Source organism: Coenobita brevimanus, chromosome 105, assembly GCF_032717465.1.
Source record: "Coenobita brevimanus isolate Jiangsu-jjx chromosome 105, ASM3271746v2, whole genome shotgun sequence".
Classification (NCBI taxonomy): Eukaryota; Metazoa; Arthropoda; class Malacostraca; order Decapoda; family Coenobitidae; genus Coenobita; species Coenobita brevimanus.
Window position 1 is genome coordinate 27,030,521 of NC_137058.1, and position 27,586 is coordinate 27,058,106.

Genomic DNA, 27,586 nt, shown 5'->3' on the forward strand with positions numbered 1-27,586 from the left:
AAGCGCACATACACACACACACACACACACCCTTATACAGATTATATGCACACACATGCTTACACAGATTACAGACACGCGGTTAATATACACACATAAATAGCACACACAAGTTATGCACACAAATAGCAAACAAATTACACACACAGGCGACCACAAATTTCTCACACACACACACACACACACACACACACACACACACACACACACACACACACACACACTTGAGGACCTAACGAACATACCGATTAATAAACTCTACACACACACATGCAAAAATGCACACTCATACATACATGCCCGAATACGCACACAGATACACACGATAATGAGATGAGACTGGGACCGGAGGGAGAGAAGGGAGGGGGAGAGGGGTAGACAGACTGGTAGATGTAGATGGACAGGTAAATTGATAGACACAAGGGCAAACAGATTGATAGAGGGATATGGATTGACGGATGGAGAGAGAGAGAGAGAGAGAGAGAGAGAGAGAGAGAGAGAGAGAGAGAGAGAGAGAGAGAAAGAGAGAGAGAGAGAGAGAGAGAGAGAGAGAGAGAGAGAGAGAGAGAGAGAGAGAGAGAGAGAGAGAGAGAGAGAGAGAGAGAGAGAGAGAGAAATGCATGATGTTTGAGCTGGACTTCTAACACCATGAAAGTGGAGAATCATCAACTTTTTCATCATCATCATCATCATCACCCCAAGCCTTTTTCCCACCTAAAAAAGAGAGGGTTCACACACACACACACACACACACACACACACACACACACACACACACACACACACACACACACACACATTTCTCTCTCTCTTTCTCTCAAACAAAACTAATTTTCATCTCGCTCTTCACCCACATTTAAAACTAATTATTCCCAGCAGGATTTTTACCCCAAATTATGAGAAGCAGAAGGAATAATTTTGCCCACACAAAATATATTAAAAACTCCTTCCAAGATTTTTTGAACGAAATTTTGAGTAGATATTCAATAAACGTGAAATATTGGCAAGATATCCCACACATACAAAAGACACGAACACATAATTTCCTCTGATTTTCCCCGCACTCTTTCGATCTCTTTCCACGCACTCTTGGACAAACTTTAAGTGCATTTATAGCAATATATTTAACGTACATTCATTTAAATTTTCAACGGGCTCAATGCAAGACGTTCAACGCACTCTTAGTGAGATGTTCAACGCAATTACATCACTATTTTCAAAACCAATTCACGTACATTTCCACACCACTAATTATACACCACCGAAGCCACATACATTCCCTTTATTTTGCACCGGAAGCGGGACTCTCGGTGACTTCCGCCATTACACTTTTAAATTTCGATGTATCCCTGGCCGTTACTGACAACATCCCGTAACATCGAAACCTAAAACATGTGCCTTTTTGAGTTGGTTTCGAATTCCATTATCTCTATACACTTTGTCGCTTTCCTTAAGAACGACACTGGAATGGCACGTCATGGGATTTTCTATCTTAAGGTATACATTATGAAAGTGTGTGTGTGTGTGTGTGTGTGTATGTGTGTAGGTATCTTTTAATAAGCACAGGAAAAAAAACACACACACACAGCTAACGCGGAGAGAAAGCACGGGGCAACACACCTCCCCCGGCCGGTGCTGAGATAGAACTGAGCCTGAGAATGGGAGGGAGGGTGGGAGGCAGGGAGGAATAGAGGGAGACGATGAATAGAGGGGGATGGAGGAAAACGTGAATAGAGGGGGATGGAGGAAGACGTGAATAGAGGGGGGTGGAGGGAGACGTGAATAGAGAGGGGGATGGAGGGAGACGTGAATAGAGGGGGGGGTGGAGGGAGACGTGAATAGAGAGGGTTGGAGGGAGACGTGAATAGAGGGGGATGGAGGGAGACGTGAATAGAGGGGGATGGAGGGAGACGTGAATAGAGAGGGTTGGAGGGAGACGTGAATAGAGAGGGGTGGAGGGAGACGTGAATAGAGGGGGATGGAGGGAAAGAAAAGGAATGGAGAGAGGGAGGGTGAGAAACAGAAGGGATAGAGGGAGAGGAAAGGGGAGTGAGGAAGATGATAGGGAAGGGAAACAGGAAGGGGAGAGGAGAGAAGGATGACGGGAATGAGGAGGAATGGAGGGAGTTGAAAGGGGTACAGGGAGGGGAAGAGATACAGGCAGAGATGAGGGAGAGGGAGAGAGAGAGGGGGAGGGAGACAGAAGCAGAGAAGAGGGAGAGGGGGAGGGAGAGAGAGGGGGAGGGAGACAGAAGCAGAGGAGCGGGAGAGGGGGAGGGAGACAAGCAGACAAGAGGGAGAGGGAGACAGAGGCAGTGAAGAGGGAGAGGGAGAGGACAGGCTTCGACACCCACTCCACGCGGAAAGTGAGAGGGAGAATAAGTGGAAGAGGGAGAGAAAGATAAACAGGGAATAGAAGAGGAAGCGGAAGAGGGAGATGGAGTGAGAGGAAGGGAGACAAGAGGAGGAAAATGAAGATAAAAAGGAGGGAAAGGGAGGAGAAAATAGGTAGGAAGGTAGGTAGGTAGGTAGGTAGAGAGAGAGAGAGAGAGAGAGAGAGAGAGAGAGAGAGAGAGAGAGAGAGAGAGAGCGAGCGAGCGAGGCGTCGACCACCACTCCACCGATTCCCTGTTTACCCCTCCTCTCACTGGCCACTCGAGATGGATTCACCCAGGGAGGAGGAAGAGGAGGAGGGAGGAGGAAGAGGGAGGAGGAGGAGGAGATGGCTGTTAATGTTCTTCTCTTGTTCATCTCGTGGCTAATTTGTTACGTTCTTACCTCGCATTCTTTCTTACATTATTTTTCCACACCTGTTCTTCATCTTTCTTCCATACGTCCGGTTCTTCATCTGTTCTCCCTTAGTGCTGTTCTCCAGGCTGTTATTTGTTCTTCCTAGACTCCCTAATAACTTGTTCTCTATTTAAAGGACTGGGTGTTACGGTTCTCTTCATGTAATTATACTGTTTCGTTTTTCAACATCAGTATCTCAATTTTTATACACTTCCTCTATTCACATTCATCACCATTCTCTCCCTTTCCCTCTCTCCCCCCCTCTCTCTCTCATTCAGTTTTACCCTTCCCCTATCTTCCTACTCTCTCCCTGTTTCTTCCTCACCCCCTTCCCTCCCCTCCCTTTGCACCCCCTCATTCCTTCCTCTTTCTCATTCCTCTCCCACCCCATTTTCTCTCCCCTCTCCTTCCTTTCTCTTCCTCTTCTTCCCCTCCTCCCCCCTCCCCCTCCTTCTTTTCTTTCTCCTTCCCCTTCTCTCTCCCCTCCCCCTCCTCCTCAAATTAATATTTTCTTTCTCGTTGTAATCTTTTCCATGTTTTGCAAAATGAATTCAGCCCACACGAAGCCATTGTGTGTGTGTGTGTGTGTGTGTGTGTGTGTGTGTGTGTGTGTGTGTGTGTGTGTGTGTGTGTACCTGACCCCTTCTTTACCCCGCCTGTTTGCCTGAGACCCTTTTGTTTGTTAGGTCCCCGGCACACACACACACACACACACACACACACACACACACACACACACACACACACACACGGGGTCATAAGAACTTAAGTACATACATATATACATGCACATTCTCACTCTCCCTCTCCCTACATACCTATCTATCTGTCTACATTACAATCTTCCCCCTCTCTATCAATCTATCTACAATCTCTCTCTCTCTCTCTCTCTCTCTCAGTTCTGGCAATCGTTCAATTCTTTCCATCCCTTAATGTTATCCTCTCTTCCATTCATCATTTTTTTTTTCATTTTTTTTCGATCCATTTTTCCCTTCCTTTCATTCTCCATCGCTCTCTTCTCTTTCCTTCCTTCCTTCCCCCCCTCCCTTCCTTTCCTCCGTTTCTTTTCTTTCCTTCTTTTTTCCTTCTCTCTCCATCTTTTACTCTTCCTTATTCCTCCATTCCTTCGTCTTTTCCTCCATCCTTCCCTTTCCTTCCTTCCTTCCCTCTCCCCCCTCCTCTCTTCGTTCCCTCCCCCTTCCTTTCCTCTCTTTATTCCCTCCCTCCTTCTTTCCATCCTTCTTTCACCCTTTTTCATCTTCCTTCCTTCCTTCTTTCTTCTTTTTCCCTTCCCTTCTCTTAAGCATTATTTATATTCATTGAACTCATTCTCCTTCCCCACTTCCTTCCTTTTACATTCTCTCTCTCCTCATCCTCCATCCATTTCCCCACTTACTTCCTTTAACATTCTCTCTCTCTCTCTCTCTCTCTCTCTCCTCATCCTCCATCCATTTCCCCACTTCCTTCCTTTAACATTCTCTCTCTCTCTCTCTCCTCATCCTCCATCCATTTCCCCACTTCCTTCCTTTAACATTCTCTCTCTCTCTCTCTCCTCATCCTCCATCCATTTCCCCTCTTCCTTCCTTTAACATTCTCTCTCTCTCTCCTTCTCATCCTCCATCCCTTTCCCCTCTTCCTTTCCTTCTCCATCTTCTCCCCTCCTTCCTTCCCTCCTAATCCCACTCCTTCCCTTCTCTTTCTCCATCTATTCGCATGTCCTCCCTTCTTCCTCCCCTTTCCCTCTTTCCTTCCTCTTTCTCTCCCTCTCTCCACTCCTTCCTACCCCTGTTCCTCCTTTTCTTTCCTCTCAACCTCTCCTTCTCCCTCCTCTCTCATCCTCCTCTTCCTCTTCTCATGTTTCCCTTATTTTCTTTCCTTTTGCCACTCATTCCTCCCCCTTCTTCTCCTCTTTCCTTTCCATTCATCTCTTCCTGTTTTCTTTCCTCTCTCTCTCTCTCTCTCTCTTTCAAACACCCTCTCTTCTACCGCTCTCTTCCTCGATCTTCCTCCTCCTCTTGCTTACACTCTCATATTACTTTCCTTCACTTTTAACACTTTCATTTTCCTTCCTTTCTTCCTTCTTTCCTTCCCTCCTCTTCCCTATCTTCTAATTTCCTCCCTTCTTATTCTTTCTTCCTCCTTCTCTCTTTCCATTCATCCCTCCTTCCGTCATTCCTTCCTTCGATTTTTCAACCTTCCTCATGATCCGTTTTTCATTCTCCCCTTCCATCTTTCTTAATCACTTATTCCCCCTTCCTTCATGTCTTCCTTCTTTTCATCCATCCATCCATCCAATCATCCACCCTTCCTTCCTTCCATCCAATCATCCACCCTTCCTTCCTTCCATCCAATCATCCACCCTCCCTTCCTCTCTTACATCCCTTTCCCCTCCCGCCTTCCTTCCACCCATCCATCTATTCACCCATCCACCCTTCCTTCCTTACTCCTCCCTCCCTCCTTCCTTCCTTTCTTCTTTCATCCATCCTTCCTTCTCTCCTTTTCATCCATCCATCCTACCTTCTTTCTTCCTCCATTACTATCCTCTCCCCTCCCTCCCTCCCTCCTTCCTTCCTTCACTCCTTCCTCCCTCCCTCGTTAATTTCCTTCCTAATAAAACTCCTTGACAAAAAAGGACTAATAACAGACTGGCAACTGCTAAGGACCCGTTGATGTAAATAAGGCAGGGAGGGAGGAAGGGAGGAAGGAAGGAAGGAAGGAAGGAAGGAAGGAAGGGAGGGAGGGAGGGAGGGAGGGAGGGAGGAAGGAAGGAAGGAAGGGAGGGAGGGAGGAAGGAAGGGAGAGAGGGAGGAAGGATGGAAGGAAAGATGGATGAAAGGAATGAATGAAGGGAAAATGATGGCGAGAGGGAGAGGGGGAAGAGGAAAAGGGAAGAGATGAGAGCAAGGAAAAGGGAGGGGAGCGAGGAAGAAAATGAGAGAGAGAGAGAGAGAGAGAGAGAGAGAGAGAGAGAGAGAGAGAGAGAGAGAGGGGGGGGGGAATGAGTCAGGGTGAAGAAGGGAAGGAGCAGGAGAGACATCGAAGGAAGGGAGGAGGAGAGGAGGAGGGAGAAGGGAGGGTGAGAGGGAGGAGAGGGAGGGGGAGAAAGGGAGGGGTTATTAGGCAGACAAAGGGGGTGATCACGTGCAAAAGGGGAGGGGAGGGGAGGGAGGGGGAGGGAGTGATTGAGAGAAGGAAGAGTGAAGGAGATTAGAGAAGGGGATGTAATGAGAGAGAGAGAGAGAGAGAGAGAGAATCTTATTTCTTGGCACTACTGTAAGTAGACATATATAGCGTTCAGGTTTAACACGCCCAAACGAATCGCTACACGGCAGGTGTTAAGGAGCCGCCAAGACCACTGCCCTTTATCCTACCCCTCCCCCACCCCCATATTCGTAAAAAGAAGAAAATAATAATAAATAAATAAAAAAGAAGCACCTTATTTTCCTGGTCTATTTTCTCACCCCACTTTCTTTCGGGGGGGGACTCTCTCTCTCTCTCTCTCTCACACACACATCTTAGGGGTCATTTTTTCTCCCCCATGGAAAGAATTTCACGCCTCACTGCTTTCATACCTCAAGAATTTTTGAGATTCTTAGAGATAGCGATTATTATTATTATTATTATTATTATTATTATTATTATTTCAATCTGACAGAACTGGGTCAATTTAAATTATAAATAGTGACTGCATAAAACTTTACGAGCCTTTGTTATGAGGCAGCAATGAGTCTCCTTGGGTACTAGTCAAATCTGCCCACCAAATCTGACTACACCTGGCCACCAAATGAGCTCAAAAGAAGGTTAGGGATCTTTGCCAGGTCAGAGCAGACGCACTATAGGCATTTCCCGAATTCTAAGAGATAGGGAAAGATTTGTTTTTCCCGAAATTTTGCCTTTTTTCTTTTCTCGCGGGGGGGAGGGGGGAGAGAGAGAGAGAGAGAGAGAGAGAGAGAGAGAGAGCTAGCTTACACTGTGAAATAATCTCATTAGGTCATTTTCACGCGCCACCCACCTCGCTCTCATGAACTCTTTTCTCTCCCTCCCTCCCTCCCTCTCTCTCTCTCTCTCTCTATCTGTCAATCTATCTATCTTTTCTCCTCCTTGTCTCGCGTTGTCACTATAGGCTATTTTTATCTTTCTCTACCTGGATTGGGAGATTACAATAGAGGGGAGGGGAGGGGAGGAGAGAGAGGGAGAGGAGGAAGGATTAGATGAAGAGGGCAGTAAGAAGGGGTGAGGGAGGGGGAGGGGGAGAGGGGGAAGGGAGGAAGGGAGGGGGAAAGGGAGGAGGGGAGAAAATGTAGGAGATACATAAGAAAAAACTGGGAGGGAGAAGAGACAAAAGAAGAGAAGGGGAGAGGAGAGAGAGAAGAGAGAAGAAAAGAGAGAAGACAAAAGGAGACGAAAAGACAAATGTGGAAAAGTTAATGTATGAAGGAGAGAGAGAGAGAGAGAGAGAGAGAGAGAGAGAGAGAGATGAAGGGTAGTAGGGAAGAAGGGTGAAAGAAAATTACGATAAAGAGAGTGAATAGGCGATAAAAACCGATGGGAAGAGGGAAGGAAGAGATAATGAAGATGAGGAAGATAATGGAGGAGAGGAGGAAGGGAGGAAGAAGAAGGGAGGAGGAAGGGTGGAAGAAGAGGGGAGGAGGAAGGGAGGAAGAAGAGGGGAGGAGGAAGGGAGGAAGAAGAGTCGGAGAGAGAGAGAGAGAGAGAGAGAGAGAGAGAGAGAGAGAGAATGATCAAGAGGACGGGGAGAAAGACAGCAAAAGTTAGCAATAAATAAGAGGAATAAAAAGGAGAGAGAATAAAGAGAAGAGAGAATAAAGAGGAGAGAGTAAAAAGGAAAGGGAATAAAGAGGAGAGAAAATAATGAGGAGAAAGAATATAGGGGGAGAGAATATAGTAGGGAGAATTGAGAGGAGAGAGAACAGAGAGGAGAGATAAAGAGGAGATAGAACAGAGAGGAGAGAGAATAAGGAGATAGACCAAAGAGGAAAGAAAACAGACGAGAGAGAATAAAGAGAGAATAGAGGAGAGAATACACAGAACAGAGAGAGAATAAAGAGGAGAGAAGAAAGAGGAGAAAGAATACAGAAGGTGAGAGAATAAAGAGGAGAAAGAATAGAGAAGGTGAGAGAATAAAGAGGAGAGAGAATAGAGGAGAGAATACAGAGAATTGAGAGGAGAGAGAATAAACAGGAGAAAAAATAGAGAGAAGAAAAGAAGAGAGAATAAAGAGGAACAGCTCATGAGGGAAGAAAAAGTACCTTCAATTTTCTCTTAATTAAAACACCCGGATCACAAATGACTCTCTCTCTCTCTCTCTCACACACCCACACCCACACACACACACACACACACACATATATATATATTAGTACACATATACATGTAAACAAACACTTTCTGCCCCCTCTCTCTCTCTCTCTCTCTCTCTCTCGTAGTTTCGTTCTGTTCTCTTTAATTTCACCTCCAATTTCAACCCCTCTCTCCCCTTCCCCTCAGGCTCTTTTAATCTCTCTCTCTCTCCACCTATTTCTCTATCCACCCATTTATCTATCTGTCTACCATTCTATTTATGTCTACGCTTTCCCTATTACCTCTCTCTCTCTCTCTCTCTCTCTCTCTCACACAATTACCACTTTTCCCTCCTGTTAACTACCTCTTCCCCATTCATCTTTCTCCTCCAATTACTCCACCCTTCTCTCCATCTCTCCCTTTTATGCTTCTCCCTTCATTATCCTTTTTCTCATCACTGTTTATCATTATTATTATTATTATTATTATTATTATTAAAGTTTCCAACATCTCTGCGGGACGTTTTCATGTTTATATTTTATTATTATTATTATCATTATTATTATTATTATTATTATTATCATCATCATTATTCTTACTATTATTATTTTCTAGGGCACTGTACATCGCACGCATTGGCATACCGTTTAAGCTACATCCTTCACCGTCATGTTATAGTACTGGTTGGCCGCTTGATCTGACCAAACCTCATCCTGATCCAAATACCGCAACACCAATACCATCAGGAACAAATAAAACTGACCCCCAAACCGAAGAACCACAACAGGGGCAGTGGGCTGTATTTTGGCTAAGTATAAAAATGACTGACCCAATTATCAAGAATATTTAATACAACACAAAAAGGAAACCATGAATTTTAACTGTATATGAACAAATTTAGCAGCGGTAGTTTAAAAATGATCATATTGTTGAATATTTGTTAGTTTTGGCAAGTTCAGGTAAAAATTTCAAGCCATTATATCACATAATTTTTTTCACACCTTTCCTTTTCATCTATCAACTTCAAAGTTTCTACACACGTAAGCAGGTGTCTTATTTGTGTTGTATTACATTTTTATAAAAATTGGTCTGTAAGTTTTATATTTACCCCAAATATAGTCCACTGCCTCTTTAAGTTAAGAGGGATGACATTTTGCTGGCCTACACCTGGGTCATGGCCAGGATGCAGTGCTTAATATAGTCCACTGATGTCATACACCTGAGCCATGGCCGCAATACAGTGCTTTATATAGGCCAGATCGGATCATTATTCTTTCAGATCGCCTTTGGTCCAAAATTCTGTACTACTCCCGAAGACAGAAGTCACCTGATTTTACATGCAAGAACAAAGCCAGAGCCACCTAACTTGATAGACTTATAGACCTTGGTGACCTAAAGTGACATGCACACGATCAGTGACCTTGACCTCAAGGCCCCTTTATAACAAGGCTTCCAGTAGGCAATGGCTGTGGAAAGCTACGAAAAGTGTCCTTGGACAATTTTACGGCCTTCTAGTTGTTGCCTCACATGAAACTGTCTGTGTACTGTGTGTCTACCTACCTACCTATCTATCTATCTAATTCTTAGCTGTGTATGCTTATTTCATTCCGGTCAGTATCATGTGACTTTATTTATAAACATGGAAATCTCCAGCTGTGCACGGAATATATACATTAATACTGTATACATGTACCTAGACGTATACATTTGTATTTATATTTACTTACATATATAGCCTTACTCCCTCTCCATTCCTACCCTCTTTCCTTCCTTCTCCTCACTTTCTCCCTCTCACAAAAATCCTCTCTCTCTCTCTCTCTCTCTCTCTCTCTCTCTCTCTCTCCTATCTTTCGGTAAACTTACTCTCTCTCTCTCTCTCTCTCTCCTATCTTTCGGTAAACTTATTCTTAATTCTTTTGGCCATTTCTATAACAATATCTCTTCTTCCTTGGCCAGCCTGTGTCTCGTTTATTTCTCTCTCTCTCTCTCTTTCATACCTACCTATCCCTCTCTCCCCCTCCCACTGTCCAAGCATCCAATCGCTCAATCTAATTCCTTTTACACTATCTCTATCCTACACACACACACACACACACACATTCGTAAACTGTGCATTGTGTGTGTGTGTGTGTGTGTGTGTGTGTGTGTGTGTGTGTGTGTGTGTGTGTGTGTGTGTGTGTGTGTGTGTGTGTGTGTGTGTGTGTGTGTGTGTGTGTGTGTGTGTGTGTGTGCGTGCGTGCGTGCGCGCGCAAGATAAAGGTAATATAAATGGACAAACAGATAGATAGATAGATGGACAGTGGGGTAGATAGATGGATGGATTGACACAGGTTAATGGATACGAATAGATAAAAATAAAGACAGATGGACAGATAGATACAGAGATAGAGATAGACATAGACAGATAGATAGATAGACGGACAGACAGAGATGAATGGACACAGACAGTGAGAGAGAGAGAGAGAGAGAGAGAGAGAGAGAGAGAGAGAGAGTACAGTATTTCAAAGGCTGTGACAGGTTAGACAGACAAGCATACCGACAAGGGGGACGGGAGGGGAGGGGAGGGGAAAGGGGAGGGAGAGCACAGGAGAGAGAAGAGAGAGACAAGGAGGGGAGGGGAAGGGGAAGGAGAGAATAGGGGGGAGATGTGAGGGATGAGGAGGGGGAGAGGAGAGAGACATGGTAGGAAGGGGGAGAGGAGAGAGACAAGGTAGGAAGGAGGAGAGGAGAAAGTAGGGAGGAGGAGAGAGGAGGAGGAGTGGGGAGAGTATAGGGAGGGGAGAAAGGAGGAAGAGGGAAGGAGGAAACTGAGTAAAGGCAGGAAGGAACAGGAGAAAAGTGGAGGAAGAGAGAATAGGGAGGAGAGGGAGGACAGAGAGTGAGGGAGGGAAGAAGGAAAGAACAGGGTGTAGGAGGGAGGAAAGTAAGGACAGTGAATGAAAGAAGGAAGGAAGGAAAGATGGGTGAAAGGAAGACAAGAAGGAAGGAAGGAGGAAAGAAAAGGGAGGGAGTGAGGGAAAATACGAGGAAAGAAGGGAAAGGGGGGAAGAGGGGTGGTGAGAGGAGGGGAAGGGGAGAGAGGGGAAAGACGTGGTAAAGGTGGAAACAGACAGATTAACAGATGGTTGGATAACAGAGACAAAGACAGACAGACAGACTGATGGCGTTCTCTCTCTCTCTCTCTCTCTCTCTCTCTCTCTCTCTCTCTCTATATATATATATATATATATATATATATATATATATATATATATACTGTACTGTATATATATTAGAGAGACAGACAGAGAGACAGATAGACTGACAGAGGGAGAGGGGAAAGGAAAAGGTTTGGAGGAAGGAAGGAAGGAAATGCGGGAGAAAGAAAGCAAGTGATGGATGAGAAGAAGGACGATGTCTGTGAGGAGAGGAGAAGGAGGTGGAGGAGAAGAAAGTAGAGTGGAGGAGGAGGAGAAAAAGATGAGTGGAGGAAGAGGAAGAAGAGAAGGAGAAGAAAAGGAAGAGGAGGAGCGGTGAGAAAGGCGTGAGTGGAGGAAGAGAAGAAAACTTGGCAGGAGCGATGAATGAAATTTTCTTGTTTCTTCACACATTTCCATAATTTCCAGGCCTTGTAAATAATACTGGAAGCGTAAACAAAAGCACTGGAAACTGGCATCTATCTATCTGTCTATCTGTATCTACCTATCTACCGAGCCATTTACATCTCTATATTCATTTTCCTACATATCACATCACTGTCCATCTATCCAGTTCATTCACCCATCTGTCTATCTATCTGTCTGTCTACCTATCTATCAATTGCTCCGTGCACATCTCCATATTTATCCCCCCCCCTCTCTCTCTCAAGTTTTATCGTCTTTCAGCATCCTCAATATGTATGTATGTACTGTATGTATGTATGTATGTATGTATGTGTGTATGTATGTAAAATTTTCAATAAGGCAGTTAAACTCTACAAAGTGTGTGTGTGTTTGTGTAAAAACTGCATGTACGTATTTACGTATGTATGTATATATGTATTTATCAATCTATGGACGTACGAATATCATCAAAACACACACACACACACACACACACACACACACACACACACACACACACACACACAACCTCGACAAGACACACAATATCTAAGCCTATTCGCACGACTCCCACACGTAAACACTGACTCTCCGGCCTATCCGCACGACTCTCAAACGTAAACATTGAGACCCAGGCCTATCCGCACGAGTCTCACATACAAACAAGGGTGTATATATGAGGTGGAGGGGCAATGGGGGTAATAAGGTGCTTCTGTATTCTAAGTGAAAACCTTGCCCTAGAATATGGTCAGGGAAGGCCTAGATTGGGGTAAGGGATGGGATGGGTTGATATATGTGGGTGGGTAGTGGATATACTGGTAAATGGATGGTTATATATAGAGAGAGATAGAAACTGATGTACAGTAGGCAGGTAGGCAGGTGGAGAGAGAGAGAGAGAGAGAGAGAGAGAGAGAGAGAGAGAGAGAGAGAGATTAAAACGAGCGTAAAAATCTATCTATCTATCTATAGCCCGACGCCCTAATCTCGCAAAGGGTGGCCGCAGACAAAACGCCTCCAAGTCGCTGTCACCCACCATTTGACTACCCTCCCCCCAACTCACCCCCCCCACCCTCATATACCTCTCAACTCCATTCCTCCACCTCATCCTCGGTCTACCCCTCCCTCTCCCTCCCTCCACCTCACCTACATACGCCCTCTTAGTCAGTCTTTCATTCTCCATTCTCTCCACATGTCCAAACCACCTCAGTGTATTTCTCCTAATCTTCTCAACCACATCCACATCCACCCCACAACGTTCCTTCACTTCTTCATTCGTCAACCTGTCCCTCCATGTCACTTCACACGCTCCTCTCAAGTAACTCATTTCCACCGCTCTCACTCTTGACTTGTTCCCTGTTGCAAGGTCCACGCCTCGCTTCCATACGTCTGGGTAGGGATCACAATACTATCATGCAGTCTTCTTAACTTCCATACGCACCTCCCTATTTCTCAACACTGATTTCAGTGAACCAACAACCTTCCTTCCCTGCTGTACCCTTTCACGCACTTCATTCCCCAAAGTTCCATCCTTACTCATCACACTACCCAAGTACTTGAATGCACTCACACTCTCCATATCCTCACCATCCAACCTCACTGTACATTCTGTGACTTCATTCCTCTCAAACACCATAACTTTACTTTTGTTTACATTAACTTTCAGATTCCTCCTCCTACACACTGTCCCAAATTCATTCACCAAATCTTGCAACTCCCATTCATCTTCACTCAACAATACTGTATCATCAGCAAATAGCAACACCGGAAGCTTCCAAATCTCACCCTCATTCATTAGAGCCACCCCCTCATCCACTGCCCTACCCTGCACCTACTTTACAACCCCATCCATGTATATATTAAACAGCCATGGAGACATCACACAACTCTGTTTCAGTCCCACATTGAGATAAAAAAATTCACTCAGCTCACCATCCACTCGCACCGTAGCCCTACCTCCTTCGTACATACTCTTTACAACATTCAACAATTTCCCCTCCACTCCATATATTCTTAATACCTTTCACATACATTGCCTATCTATTCTGTCATAAGCTTTCTCCAAGTCCATGAAGGCAGCATACTTTCTTTCCCTTCTCTAGATACTACTCCACTAAACATCTTAGAACAAATATCTGATCTACACACCCTTTTCCCTTCCTAAACTCCCCTTGTTCTTCTCCAACTAGCTCCTCTGTCATATGCCTAACCTTATCAGTGAGTATTCTACCATATATTTTACCAGTCACACTAAGAAGGCAAATACCCCTATGGTTACCACATACTTCTCTCTCCCCTTTTCCTTTATATAAAGGAACAATTATACCTGATTTCCAATCCTCTGGAACCTTCCCTCTTCCCAAGCCAATCTACACAACTTCCATATCCACTCCACAACAATCTCACCTTCATACCTAAGCATTTCACCACACACTCCATCAATTCCTGGGGCCTTTCCCAGCTTAATCTTCTTCATCGCTTCCTCTACTTCCGACCTACTGATCTCTTCCTCCCTCCTCTCATCTCTTCTTCTCCCAGCCATTCCCCAACCACTTATACTCGCACTGCTCTCACTCTCTACATTCAACAAATCCTCAAAGTGCTCCTTCCATCTCCTCAATTTCTCTCTCTTCTTCACCAACAATCTATTATTCCTATCTTTCACTCCCCTACTACTGGTGAATTATCGACAAGTATCAAATTAGATAAAAGCAAATCGGTACTCTTATCTATCTATCTATAGCAAGACACCTTAACCCCGTAAGTGGTGGTCACAAACAAATCGCCTCCATGTCGCCTTGTCCCTTGCCATTTCGCTGCCCTCCCAACTCACCTTTCTCTCATTTACCCCTCCATTCCATCTCTCCATTTCATCCTCGGTCTCCCCTTCCCTCTCCCTCCTCCACTTAACTAACATGCACTCTCCTGGTTAGTCTCTCACTCCATTCCCCCAACTCACACTCCCTTTCACATATACCTCTCCACTCTATCCATCCATCTTATCCTCGGTCTTCCCCTCCCTCTCACCCCTACACGTCACTCACAGACACACTCCTCGTTAGTCACTCTCTCCATTCCCTCTCCCCCTCCACCTCACTCACACTCTCCTAGTCAGTCTTCCCATCCCAACCCTCTCCACATGGCCAAACCACTTTAATGTGTTTCTCGTCACGCTTTCTATCACACCCATTCTTCTCTATATCATAAGTGACAGTCTTCCTTATCAACACAAACAGACAGATAACGATAGCAATATACCTCTCTAATCGATGGCTATACACTACACAGCATACTTACGTGGATGATGGATGATATGCTAGGCTGGGGTATGTCGGAAATAGAGCAAAGGGGAATGGGGAAGAGTGGTGTACATATCCTACAGTATCTTCATTTCCCCATCATTTTTCCACAATAATACGACGACAATCTATGATCAGAATTAAAGACAAATATGTTACGGCCCCAGACACGGTACCCATTGATGTAAACCTTTCTGTAAATACGCAGACAGTAAACATGTAAACACAGTAAATCGAGTATGAAATTATATAAACAGTACATAAACGGATATTGTACAAAAAAAAATTACAAAATACAAGAAAATGTACTTACGTGTACTTAGGAAGCACAGCAACATGTAATAACACTAGTAAAGGTAGTTGTTGTTGTTGTTGTTGTTTTGGGGGATTTCAAAGGTAAAAAAGAATATATGTAGTCAAGGGATTTTCAGATATATTAAAAGCCATGCATATATCCTTAATTTTTGCCTACCTAATTTTCAGTATATATACTTGTAGAACAGACCTGAAAACGAATGACATACGCAGAATATACACTAAACTCGGAAAATTAAGAAAAAAATATCCAGCTGACATGCACACACAAAAATGTAGACAAACACCAAGCACGGAGAGACAAGGCCAAAGCACACAGCAAGCACGGAACACGAAAGCAAGCACGAAAAAGCACAAGCATGCACGGAAAAGCACGAGCATGCACGGAAAAACACAAGCAGGCACAGAAAAACACGAACAAACGCAGAAAAAACACGAACAAGCCCGGAAAAACACGAACATGCACAGAAAAATGGTGCAAGCACGAAAAAACACAAGCAAGGAAAAACAGGAACAGGCACGGAAAAAACACAAGCAAGCAAGGAAAAACACGAACAGGCACGGAAAAAACACAAGCAGGCATGGAATAACACGAACAAGCACGGAAAAAACGCAAAAAACACATGAACAGGCACACACATACACAAAGACAAAAGTTCGCCTATTATTTCACCTCTTCTACTTGTCTCTTTCCTCTGCTGGCTAATATTCCTAAGCTGAGAGAGGCTTGGTATGTTTCTCTGGCCATAGATGAATTCTCTCTGATATGATGCGTCAGGGAGGAAAATGACGGACATGACGTAAGTGTGAGGTAGACGAAATAGACGCAGAAGAATAGTAGAATGAGCTTAGTATGCCCCTCCCCCTCTCTCTCTCTCCAAGTGTGAAACAGATGCAGCAGAACAGTAGACAGAGGCTTAGTATGCTTCTCTCTCTCTCTCTCTCTAAATGTGCCGCAGACGCAGTGGAATAATAAGCTAACTTTTGTCTCCGCCTGTACAGGGTCATGCAGCAGGGGCGGTCATGCAGTCAAAATTCCTATAAACATTCTATATATATATTTTTTTCGAAACGTCAAATTCCATGTGTCTCTCGGCAGTATAATCTAAAAATTGGGACTCGCTGGGTTAGTTAAAATTCGAATGGTTTATCTCGACTAATTTAAAGATTTATTAAGGGAAAAAAAGGAGGAATGGAGGGTAGAAAATCAATAAATAAAAAAACGCCTCAATCAAGATTTTTTTTTTCCGTTAAACAGAAAATGACGGTTGGAGTTCAAAAAATAACGGCTGGAGAAATTTAAATAATAATGGTTGGGTTAAGAAAAACGGTTGATGAAGTTCAAATAATAATGGCTGGAGTTCAAATAATAACAGTTGGAGGGAGAGTTCAAATAATAACAGTAGGGGGAGTTCAAATAATAACGGTTGGAGTTCAAATAATAACAGCTGGAGGTAGAGTTCAAATAATAACAGTAGGGGGAGTTCAAACAATAACGGTTGGAGTTCAAAAAATAACGGTCGGAGTTCAAAAAATAACGGTCAGAGTTCAAATAATAACAGCTGGAGGAGTTCAAATGAGGACTACGTTACTGCGCTACGGGAATCTCGAAGCGAACTAATGAACGCTTCAGAAAACAAGAATGAAGGCCGTTGTAAGCTGGCTAAGGGGAAGAAAAGGGAGATAAATGAGTGATTGCGTCCTAGTCATTCATGAAAAGAAGAAGAAGAGGCGGAGGAGGAGGAGGAATGAGGAATGAGGAGGAGGAGGAGGAAACAGATGCAGAGGAAAAAAGAGAAAGATGCAAGGAATATATGGAAGAGGAAAAAAGGCAGAGAATATTAAAAAAAAGAAAGGAAAAAAAGAAAGAAAAAAAGAAAAAGAGAGAAACCGAACTTACTGTGTCCTGGATAGGGTGCCAAAATAAACAATAAAAATAACTAAATAAATATAACTAAAAACCCATGTCCTGGTATGATTCTGGGTATATATGAAAAAAAAAAAGTGGAAATTAAATACTAAGACTTTCAAGAACAAATGTAGCAAGAAGGGGGGGGCAGAATATAAAAAAAAAAAACTTTATGTCCTCTTATGGCTCAGAATGGTACCAAAAAAATGTAAAAAAAAAAAAGTCAAAAAATCCAAAACCAAAAGAGGAAAAAACAGGGAAGTATATGCTAAAAATTAAAGAGGAAAGAAAATGGGAAAGGATATGCTAAAAAAAAAAAAAAAAAAAACAGTAAAGGAAATGGGAAAGTATATGCTAAAAATTAAAGAGGAAAGAAAATGGGAAAGGATATGCTAAAAAAAAAAAAAAAAATTAAGGAAATGGGAAAATATATGCTAAAAAAAATTTCCAAACAGACTTGGTAGGTCAAAAAAATCATGAATAAAAAGCACTGTAAAAACTCATTCATGTCCTGCTATGGTTCAGCGTGGTATTATATATTTAAAAGGTCAAAAATTTAAAAAAAAATCTATTCGAGTCCAACCTTTTTCTCAGACTGGTCATCGGGGGCGCTGAGAGCAATATTGAGGACCTGTAAGAGAAAACGTGGCGGCATTAGGGGTAACTGAGGCAGACCCGCAGTGCACAGACCAGCGCTAGTATTCCCGTCCCTAACACCTCTTCCTAACCGATTCAGTTGGCTTAGTGCGGCCATCTTGTATTCTAAGGGCGCGTACACACTGCACGCGGACTGCGGGGAAGGTGGCGGGTAACGGGCTGCATAGCGGCAAGAGTAAGCACTTTGGTGGACATACAAGGAGCAGGGTATGCTGTGTGGCGGGACGAATGCATCCTTAAAATCTGATGACCTGAATCTTGGTCGATCTTGCCGAATTCACTACTTAAAGCCGCCAGCTTAGCGTGGCGAATTTAACAACTCGTAACTTCAGGCGGGTATGATGATAAATTCGGAAGTACCTTCAGTTTATGTAACTTTTCATTTTACGTGTATCCAGTAAATAAAATTTTTTAAAAGTATACTAGAAAATATTACATTCCTGAAATTTGCATAGTTACTTGACGCAGCGTCGATAAATGCAATCCTAATACCGTATATAAAATAGGCCTGATTCCCACAACTTGATACATACTCCTGTAGTAGGCCTCTCTCTCAGCCATTTGCATTTATCAAAGGAACATTGTTGTACTTATCAATATTCAATATAATCATATTTCCAGATAACAAATGCCAGGAGTTTATTAACATACCTGTTATATTTAGTGCTTTCCGAATTCTATCAGTGTTTGTTTAGGGCCCATACATTCAGGTTATATTTAGCGCATCAACAATGTCCTCACAATGTTTCTTTGGAACTCGCACATTCTTGTGCTGAGGCTGGGTGGTGTCCCACAATGTCCTTCGTCCCATGACGGCACTGATTTCCTCGCTAGTCATTTTTCATCATCGGCCAGACAGAAGACTTACATGTTGGCATCCAGGCGTCCGGCGAGGCAATAAGCAAGTTTAACCTTGTTGGTTCACAGAGCGGGCCGCTGGGCGGGTCAGACAGAGTAACCCGCCACCCGCTGACAATACGGCTTAGTACACCTTGCCGTCCCCTACTACTCAAATCATTCTCGTTTCATCATACTCCGCACATATACCGCAGAAAACGATATAACTCAGCCGTATCCAAAACTAAATCGGTAGGGTTGAGGTGTTAGGGAGCTTCCTTGACCGACGAGAATACCAGACCAGGGGCAGGATGAGTGGGTAGATGGGTGGTGTTAGGGGACAGGGCCAGAGGAGACAGCTTACAGTTCAGTATATTTTGACTTTCTTCTCTTTTCATAGTACTGAAAGTTTAAGTCGCCAATACGACGATGCTGGTGCGTGTGGAGGTGGGACAATGAAATAGTTTTGCTTGGGGGAGTCACTGGAATTCTAAAAAATGAAACGGGGGGGGGGGGTATGAGTTTCGAGTGAAGTTTGGGGATATTTTTCTGGGAATCTGGGGAGGCCAGGCATTGCTGGGAGGGGACCGGAAACTCCCATAATAATATTAGTAATAACAATTATTATTATTATTATTATTATTATTATTATTAATCATTATTATTAATATGGCACTTTTCAAACCATTATAGCAATCAACCTGACCTAACTTCCACTAATTATGTTTCAAGAAACATTTTATTATATATATATATATATATATATATATATTTATATATACAGTTCTAAATTCTGGTGAATATAACTTTTTTTTTTTCATTCCTAGGCCGTGTGGAACCCCGGGACATAAATATATTTCCAACACGAGCCAACATTTATACCGATCCTTTTCAGTAACAAAATACTTCCCGAAACTCAAGGCGATACATTTTTTAAACGATATTTTTTGGGAAGGACTGGCGAATATAAAAATATAGAACGATTATCTATATATTTTCATTTTAAGCATGACTTTTTATTAACTGATTTGAGTGTACAAATCTAACAAGGTTATATATATTTTATGCGATTTTCTTATTTTTTAGAAACTGATCTGAATCCGAATATACAGAATGAGATAATTTAAATATTTCTAAGCGACGAAACTTTTTTTAATTATTTGAACTTATAAATTTGGAAAGAAATTATGTTTATATTTTACTCCTCCTCTGGCCACGCCCCCTTCACCCTGGCTCCATGTTAGCCAATCCAAAACATACATGGGGGGGTAGGAAGCAGCGGTACACATATAAACATACACATACGCACATGGGGCTACAGAACACTTACATAGCATATATATATACACAAAAAAACACTGAGTACACATTAAGCATATACAAAGCAGCATAGGGAAATAATTATTTAAATGAAATACACAGAAATATACAGTATACATAAAAGACTTTAAAAATAAATAACAAATCAGCAAATGTAAAAATAACTAATTTACATGATAAAAGGAGAAATTAGAGACAAAAAAGATAAATTAAAGGGAAAGTATGACAAATTAAAGACACATTTAAAGACAAATTGAAGAGACACAAAGAGAGATATTACAGACATATATAAAAGGCGAAATTAAAGAGAAACATATTAAAACAAGAAATAGACATTATAAGTATAGGAAATGTAGACACTCATGACAAAAAACATTAAAAAATAAGAAAAAATGATACGTGCCATATATATATATATATATATATATATATATATATATATATATATATATATTACTGTAGATCAAGTTTACAGTCAAGCGAAAATAAACTTTAGGAAATTATTATTATTATTATTATTATTATTAATTATTATTATTACCATCACTATTATTATCATTATTATTATTATCATCATCATCATCTTCACCATGATCATTATTATTACCATTATTTTTATTACCGTTACTATCATTACTGGGTAGAAAGCCTGGGAAATTAGGTATAATATTAGAATCATAGGTAGAATAGTTAGAATGGTAGGTTGTATATCAGGCAGAATGTTAGAATGATAATTAGAGTATTAGAATGACAGGTCGAATGTTAGAATGACAGGCAGAATGTTAGGTAGTATGTTCGGTAGGTATGTTAGAAGTAGGTTAGGGTAGATCAAATTTCAGTATGACAAATTATAACAAAATGAACTGAGATATATGTCAATTATGAAGGAGAGCGATTAGGCCAGAGCATCCCACGTTATACCAAGGCGAGGTATACTGAGGCAAATATACTGTGTTAAATATATGCTAGTATACGTAATGGCCTGAACATACTAGGCTTCTCGTCCTTCCCTCCTTCTCACCACCTTCACCTCGCCATCTTATGAACTTTATTTTTAACATTTTCTTCTCAATTTCCTTCCTTCTTACATACCTCCATCTTTCCTCCTACTCGTTTCCTCTTCCCTCCTCTTTTTCTTCCTTTTCCCCCTCTCTCCTACTCTCCAGTCTCTTCCTCCTTCCTTCCTTTCCTTCATCTTCTTCATCTACTTATCATTTTCTAATCCTTCTGTCCTTCCTTTCTGCCCCCCTTTCCTTCCATCTTTCTCTCCTTCATCTTCATCCTTCTTTCCTTCCTACACTCTCTTCTTCCCAATTTCCTTCATTTTCTTCATCTCTTCACACCCCATCCTCATTTCTCATCTCTAACATCTCTTCTCTCTTCTACACTCCATTCTTCTTCACCTTCTTCCTTCCTCCCTCTCCTCCTTGTATCATATTCTCTTCTCCTTCACCTTCCTCTCCTTCCTTCTCCTCCTTATTCACATGTACCCTTTCCTTCACCCTTATCTCTATTTTAGACTTTTTCTTTTTCTCTTTCTCCATCTCTTCCTCCCTTCCCTCATCTCCCTTTCATTTCACTCTCCTTCCTTCTTTCCTTACTTCATTTCATTTTCCTTTCACTCTCCTTCCTTCTCTCCTACTTCCGCCTTTCACTATTCACCTTCCTAGCAACACATTCACTCTGCTAATTTTTCTCTCCTCTCCTCCAGCTCTCATTTTCAATCATCTCCTCCTCTCCCTTCCCACCCCTCAAAATCAACTCTACTGCCGCCTCTCCCCTCAGTTTCTCTCTCTCTCTCTCTCTCTCTCTCTCACACCCACACACACAAAAACACTATACAGAGAGAGAGAGAGAGAGAGAGAGAGAGAGAGAGAGAGATTCTAAACCCGAGCCCCAAACTCAAAACCTGAGAAATTCTACGGTCGCATCATGCCGCATTTCACAATCTCAGCCAGTCCGAAGGGGGGGAAGGGGGACGGGGGTAGAGGACGACAACAACAACTACAATTTCCTAGAGACCAAGGCCGAGAACGAGAACAACAGTATAAAAACAGCAGCCCAGAGCGACTAACTCCGAAATTAGCAGTGAGAGAGAGAGAGAAACATATCATACGAACATCCCCATCCTAAACAGCCCCAGCATGTATTCAGTATGGACGGTGCGACATTAGTGGCCAAATGGTAACAGGTGACGGTATGCACGAAGGAGAACTAAGATGAAAAATTTATATCCAGCCTTCAAAATAATGGCGACATGAAGGTCAAAGAAAAGTAAATAAAACAAATGAGGCAAAAGTACCCTTTCTCCACGACGTCATTATTATTATTATTATTATTATTATCCATCATCCAATCCTACATTTCTCCATGAGGAGCGTAGGAGCCCGGGGCTAGGCAGTTGATCCCGAAGATGAGTGATCAGCCTCACTCATCCCTGAGTGGCATTACATGAGCAATCAATCCCAACCATCCCTTGGATATAAACCTTCCCCGGCTCAACACGATTGGAGTGCAATAATTACCCACTAAATCACCAGGCGCCAAAATATGGTTATATGGTTACCACCCAGAGTAGTAAATGGTTTCCTGGTGCACAGGAAACCATTTGGCTTGTCACTCAGTGTACAGTCACCCACAGGCAGAAGGAAGAGGAAAGAATGAAGGAAGGAAAGACAGAAGAGGGAGTGTAAAGTCACCCGTAGGCAGAAGGACAAGGAAAGAATGAAGGAAAGAAAGACAGAAGAGGATGGAAGGAACGAAGGATGGAGGAGAGGAAAGGGCAGACACCCGAGAGCAGCAATACATTGTGTATTATTATTATTATTATTATTATTATTATTATTATTAAGCTGGTAGGTGATGGCACTCACCATCCAGTCATTTGATGTACTACTGCTCTTGGGTTGCTACCTTTTCCTCCCTCCCTTACATCCTCTTCTGTCTTTCCTTCCTTCATTGTTTCCTCTTCCTTCTGCCTGTGGGTGACTCTACACTGAGTGACAAGCCAAATGGTGACATGTACACCAGGAAACCATTTACTACGCTGGGTGGTAACCATAAAACCAAATTATGGCGCCGCTGGTTTAGTGGGTAATTAAGGTACTCCAATCGGGTTAAGCCGGTGAAGGTTTATATCCAAGGGTTGGTTGGGGTTTATTGCTCACGTAATGCTACTCAGGGATGAGTGAGGTTGGTCACTCTCATCTTATATGTCAGGACCAACTAGCCTAGCCCCGGGCTCCTGCGCTTCTCATGGGGCAACATAGGATTGGATGATGATGATGATGATTATAATTGTTATTAATACTGTTATTACGAATTAATAAACTGAATGGGGCTAGAATATATTTTAAGGCGTCCTCGGGGTGAAGCTGCTAATGATGCACCGCGTCACGTTGTCAGTCAAGCGAGGGTCATTAACACCTTAATTGCCCTAATCACCTTCGCTAATTACTTTCACTCGTCGCTAATGATGGGGCTTGGTGTGTGTGTGTGTGTGTGTGTGTGTGTGTGTGTGTGTGTGTGTGTGAGAGAGAGAGAGAGAGAGAGAGAGAGAGAGAGAGAGAGAGAGAGAGAGGGAGGGGAGGGGAGAGACTGTACAAGTGAAAACGAAGTCATTAGTGGAGGCACAGGTGTAAAGACCAACACACACCCAAAACAGCAATCATCCCCCCCACACACTGAAAACGCACTCAACCCACCCACTAGCGCACGCAATGGCCCGGCAAAGGAGTGGCGGTTTCATCTGAGTGCAAGGGAGCAGTGAGCGACGATTTTCACGCATTTTACACGGACGAAATGAAAGGAGAAAGACCAAACCATTAAGGAAAATATTGGTACTAACGAGTGTAAATATCTATTAACGCGCACCCCCCCCCCCCACACACACACGCAAAAATAACCAGAGCCAATGAAATAAGTAGAAATATGCATACCCCTCCCCCCCTCTCTCTCTCTCCCTCTCTTTCAAGTCATACCATTTAGATTTTGAAAGGCCCGCCATTCAATATAAATATTTCTGAAGGAGGGGAGGGGAGGGGAGGGGAGGGGAGAGAGAGGAGAGGAAAGGAGGGGAACAGGGAAGGAGAAAGGGAAAAATGGTAGGATGGATGAAGAGAGAGAGGGGAAGAGAAATAAAGAAAGAGAGAGGGAGAGAGGAGACAGGAAAGGGGGGTAAGGGGGAGAACAGAGGAGGAGGAGGGAGGAGGAAATGAGAGAGAGAGAGAGAGAGAGAGAGAGAGAGAGAGGTGTCACACAACTGGCGGCCATAGGATGTAGGTGTGGCACTGCTATGGCTGCCGCGTCACTGATGGTGTTAGGAAATACAGGTCACTGGGTTACGTACATACATATATACATACACGTTCATACATACATACACACTCATACATACATTACATCCATATACATACCTACACACATACATAGCCTACATTACATACATACATAGATACATATACATACATCACATACATACATTACGTCTATATACATACATACATTACTGCACATCATTACGTATCGTCTTCCACATCCATACTACACAACTCCACACCACACCACACCACTCCACACCTCCACACCACAAAGAAAAAGCTAAAAATGACTCTTCCACATCCACACCACCCTATTCCACACCACACCACACTCCATAATCTATACCAAACCCTCTTCCATAATCCCAGATCCACCCCCTCCCTCCCATACCACCCTCCCCCACCCCTTCTCTCCCATTCAACCCTTCCTCCCCCTCCCTCTCAATCACCCCCTACTAATCCATTCCATCCCTTCCACATTCTGCATCAGACCTCCCCCCTTCCTCCACCCCAATTCCCCTCTCCCCCACTCTAACCTCCCCTCCCCTTTACTCGACCGCTCTTCCCCTGCTTTCCACCCCTCTCTCCCACCCCCCACCTTATTGCATACTCCCCCCCTCTCCACCACCACCACACCATTATCACTCTCCCCTCCCCCTCCCCTCCCCAATTCTCATCATACCCCACACCCACCTCTCCCCCCATCAATTTCAATTTCTCACGGCTTGATTAAAAAGCAAAAAAAAAAAAAAATAATAACGAGAGAGAGAGAGAGAGAGAGAGAGAGAGAGAGAGATTTACAAATTGAACTATCAAAATCAACGCTTCCTTCAAAAAAATAAATACAAATCACACAATGCTCTATGTTTTCCGAAAATACAAATTAATAAAGAAAACGGGCGCTACCAAAACTCACCTTTACCACTATACAACCACTTTTCTGATGGGAAAACCACTTTATTGACAGGAAAAAAACACTAAATTAAACAAAAATAATGCTACTATAAAGAAAAAATAAGTACTCGATTGTAAGAGTACTGTACAGCTTTTAATATCAAAAGCTGAGTAACGTGGGAAAATGACACCTAATTTCAACTCAGAACAATAAATAAATAAATTAATAAATACATAAAAACCAGTAGAAAAAAAACATTCTACTAGCAGAGAGAACTACTCCAACGAATTTCACTACTGTACATTTTATAAGATCGAACCTGAGTACAGCGAGAAAAAGCCGACATCAAACTTCAACTCTTAACCCCTACGCGCCAGTTGATATGTAAAGCCATCACAATTTTGGGCACGAAGCAACGCCGGTTGACGTGTACTGTATTGTCACAAGCATCGTCACGCCACCCTCTGAACTTTAACTTATCCTTACTCATCAACGGGACCACCTGGCGAAATGGGGATACTTCCATGTGACGGAGGAAGAGTTGGTGTCTTACGTACCTTTATTTTTTTTTCTTTAGCTGTTATAGTTTGGCAGATATTAGGGTTTGAACTAAGGGTATTTTTTCCATCACAGATATCTCCCACTGAGAGGAGCATGCGACATTGGAAACCCCCCGGCGTGTAGGGGTTACAGATATAACACGACTCTACTGACACGCAAAACCACTCTAGCGACAGAAAAACCAACTCTAACGAAAGGTAAAACCACTTCAGCAGTATGAAAAACCACTACGAAGAGCAAAAAAAAAACTATGGCGCCAAACTTGAATCCATTACCTAAGCAACCGTTGGGCAGGGAGGGACGGTACCTTGAAAAAACACACTAGCACTACGAAAAACCACTCTAGTGACAGGAAAAAACACTCTAGCGATACGAAAAAACATTACAAAGCACGAAAAACCACTACGAAGAGCGAAAAACGACTGTACCAAATTTGAACCCGTTATCTAAGCGACCGCTGGGCAGGGAAGGACGGTACCTGAGCTGCGGCGAGGGTGGACGGCAAAGTACAGTCTGGCTCCATGTACTGCGCATCGTGGGAACTCTTGTAGCCTCCGTCTGCGTCTCCTTGGTCGTGTTCGTCGTTCTTGGTCCATGCGGGCAGGCTGGCAAGGACGGGTAGGGGAGGGAAAATTTCAAAACGCGAGCTTCAACGGCCGACCCATCCCCCATCTTGCAATTTCCTGGATTTTAAATTTATACCTACTGTATACTCTCTCTACTCTAACTTGGCCTAAAACTGCTATCTATCCATGTCGAATGCAACAGATTAACACTAGGATATGAAGCTGGTCACGAAGAAGTGATTTGAAAGGGATGTGGAGCCATTTTATCTCTGCCAATAAGCTACGTGAAATATACTGAAAAGGATGAAAATCTGGGGAAAGTCAAGGTGAAGCAATAATATTATTTTTATTACCTTCCTCTCTCTCTCTCTCTCTCTCATGATAAAAGCTTTAGTCAACGAACGATTTTGGAGTGAGTCATAGCCCAATTTTTTTAGCAAGTCAGAAGATTGTATTCAGCTGAGAGAGAGAGAGAGAGAGAGAGAGAGAGAGAGAGAGAGAGAGAGAGAAACAATTTCCCTGTGAGCAAGCCGGAAGATCCCCAACCAAGATTACCGTCTTAAAAGGTGATGGAAACTGCAGGATATTCTCTCTCTCTCTCTCTCTCTCTCTCTCCTCTCCGTTCCGCTCTCCCTCCCTCTCTCTCTCTCTCCTCTCCTCTCCGCTCTCCCTCCTTCTCTCTCTCTCCTCTCCTCTCCACTCTCCCTCCCTCTCTCCCACTCTCTCTCAATCACCCAAATGGCCCCTTATCACTCTTTCCCCAAACTCTCCCCATCGACCCGTACAAAAAAAAAAAAAAAAAAAAAAAAAAAAAAAGCCAATTGGAAAAATGACAAATGCACATGAACCAAATCACTTCAAAATTTCATGGCGTCAGTTTTTCTGGTTACATTCTCTCTCTCTCTCTCTCTCTCTCTCTCTCAATACTTCTTTATGGCCGAAAGGGGGACCGCAAAAAAAAAAAAAAAAAAAAAAAAAAAAAAAAATTGGAAAAAAAAATTAAAAGTTGCTATATGAAAGAAAATAACGTTTATATCCTCTTCATTTTATCTTGACCTAAAAAATACCATCTCTAGCTTTAATGCTGCTAGTCACGAAAAAGTGCTTTGGAACGGATGTGGACTTACTATTAAATTGTAACAGGTGATTAACATTAGAACATGGACCTAGTCACGAAGAAGTGCTATGGAATTGATGCACAACTGTATTAATAAGAAAAATATGCTGAAAAAGGACGCA

At 42.8% G+C, this 27,586-nt stretch overlaps 1 protein-coding gene across 1 annotated transcript in view; it reads right to left on the reverse strand.

Moving 5' to 3' along the window:
- sei (potassium voltage-gated channel seizure) overlaps window positions 1-27,586 on the reverse strand; it is a 362,440-nt gene that overhangs the window by 326,237 nt on the left and 8,617 nt on the right. The window contains exon 2 of the mRNA XM_080285287.1: window positions 26,260-26,386. Coding sequence (XP_080141413.1) covers window positions 26,260-26,386 — 127 coding nt within the window. The remainder of the gene's footprint in view (window positions 1-26,259; window positions 26,387-27,586) is intronic.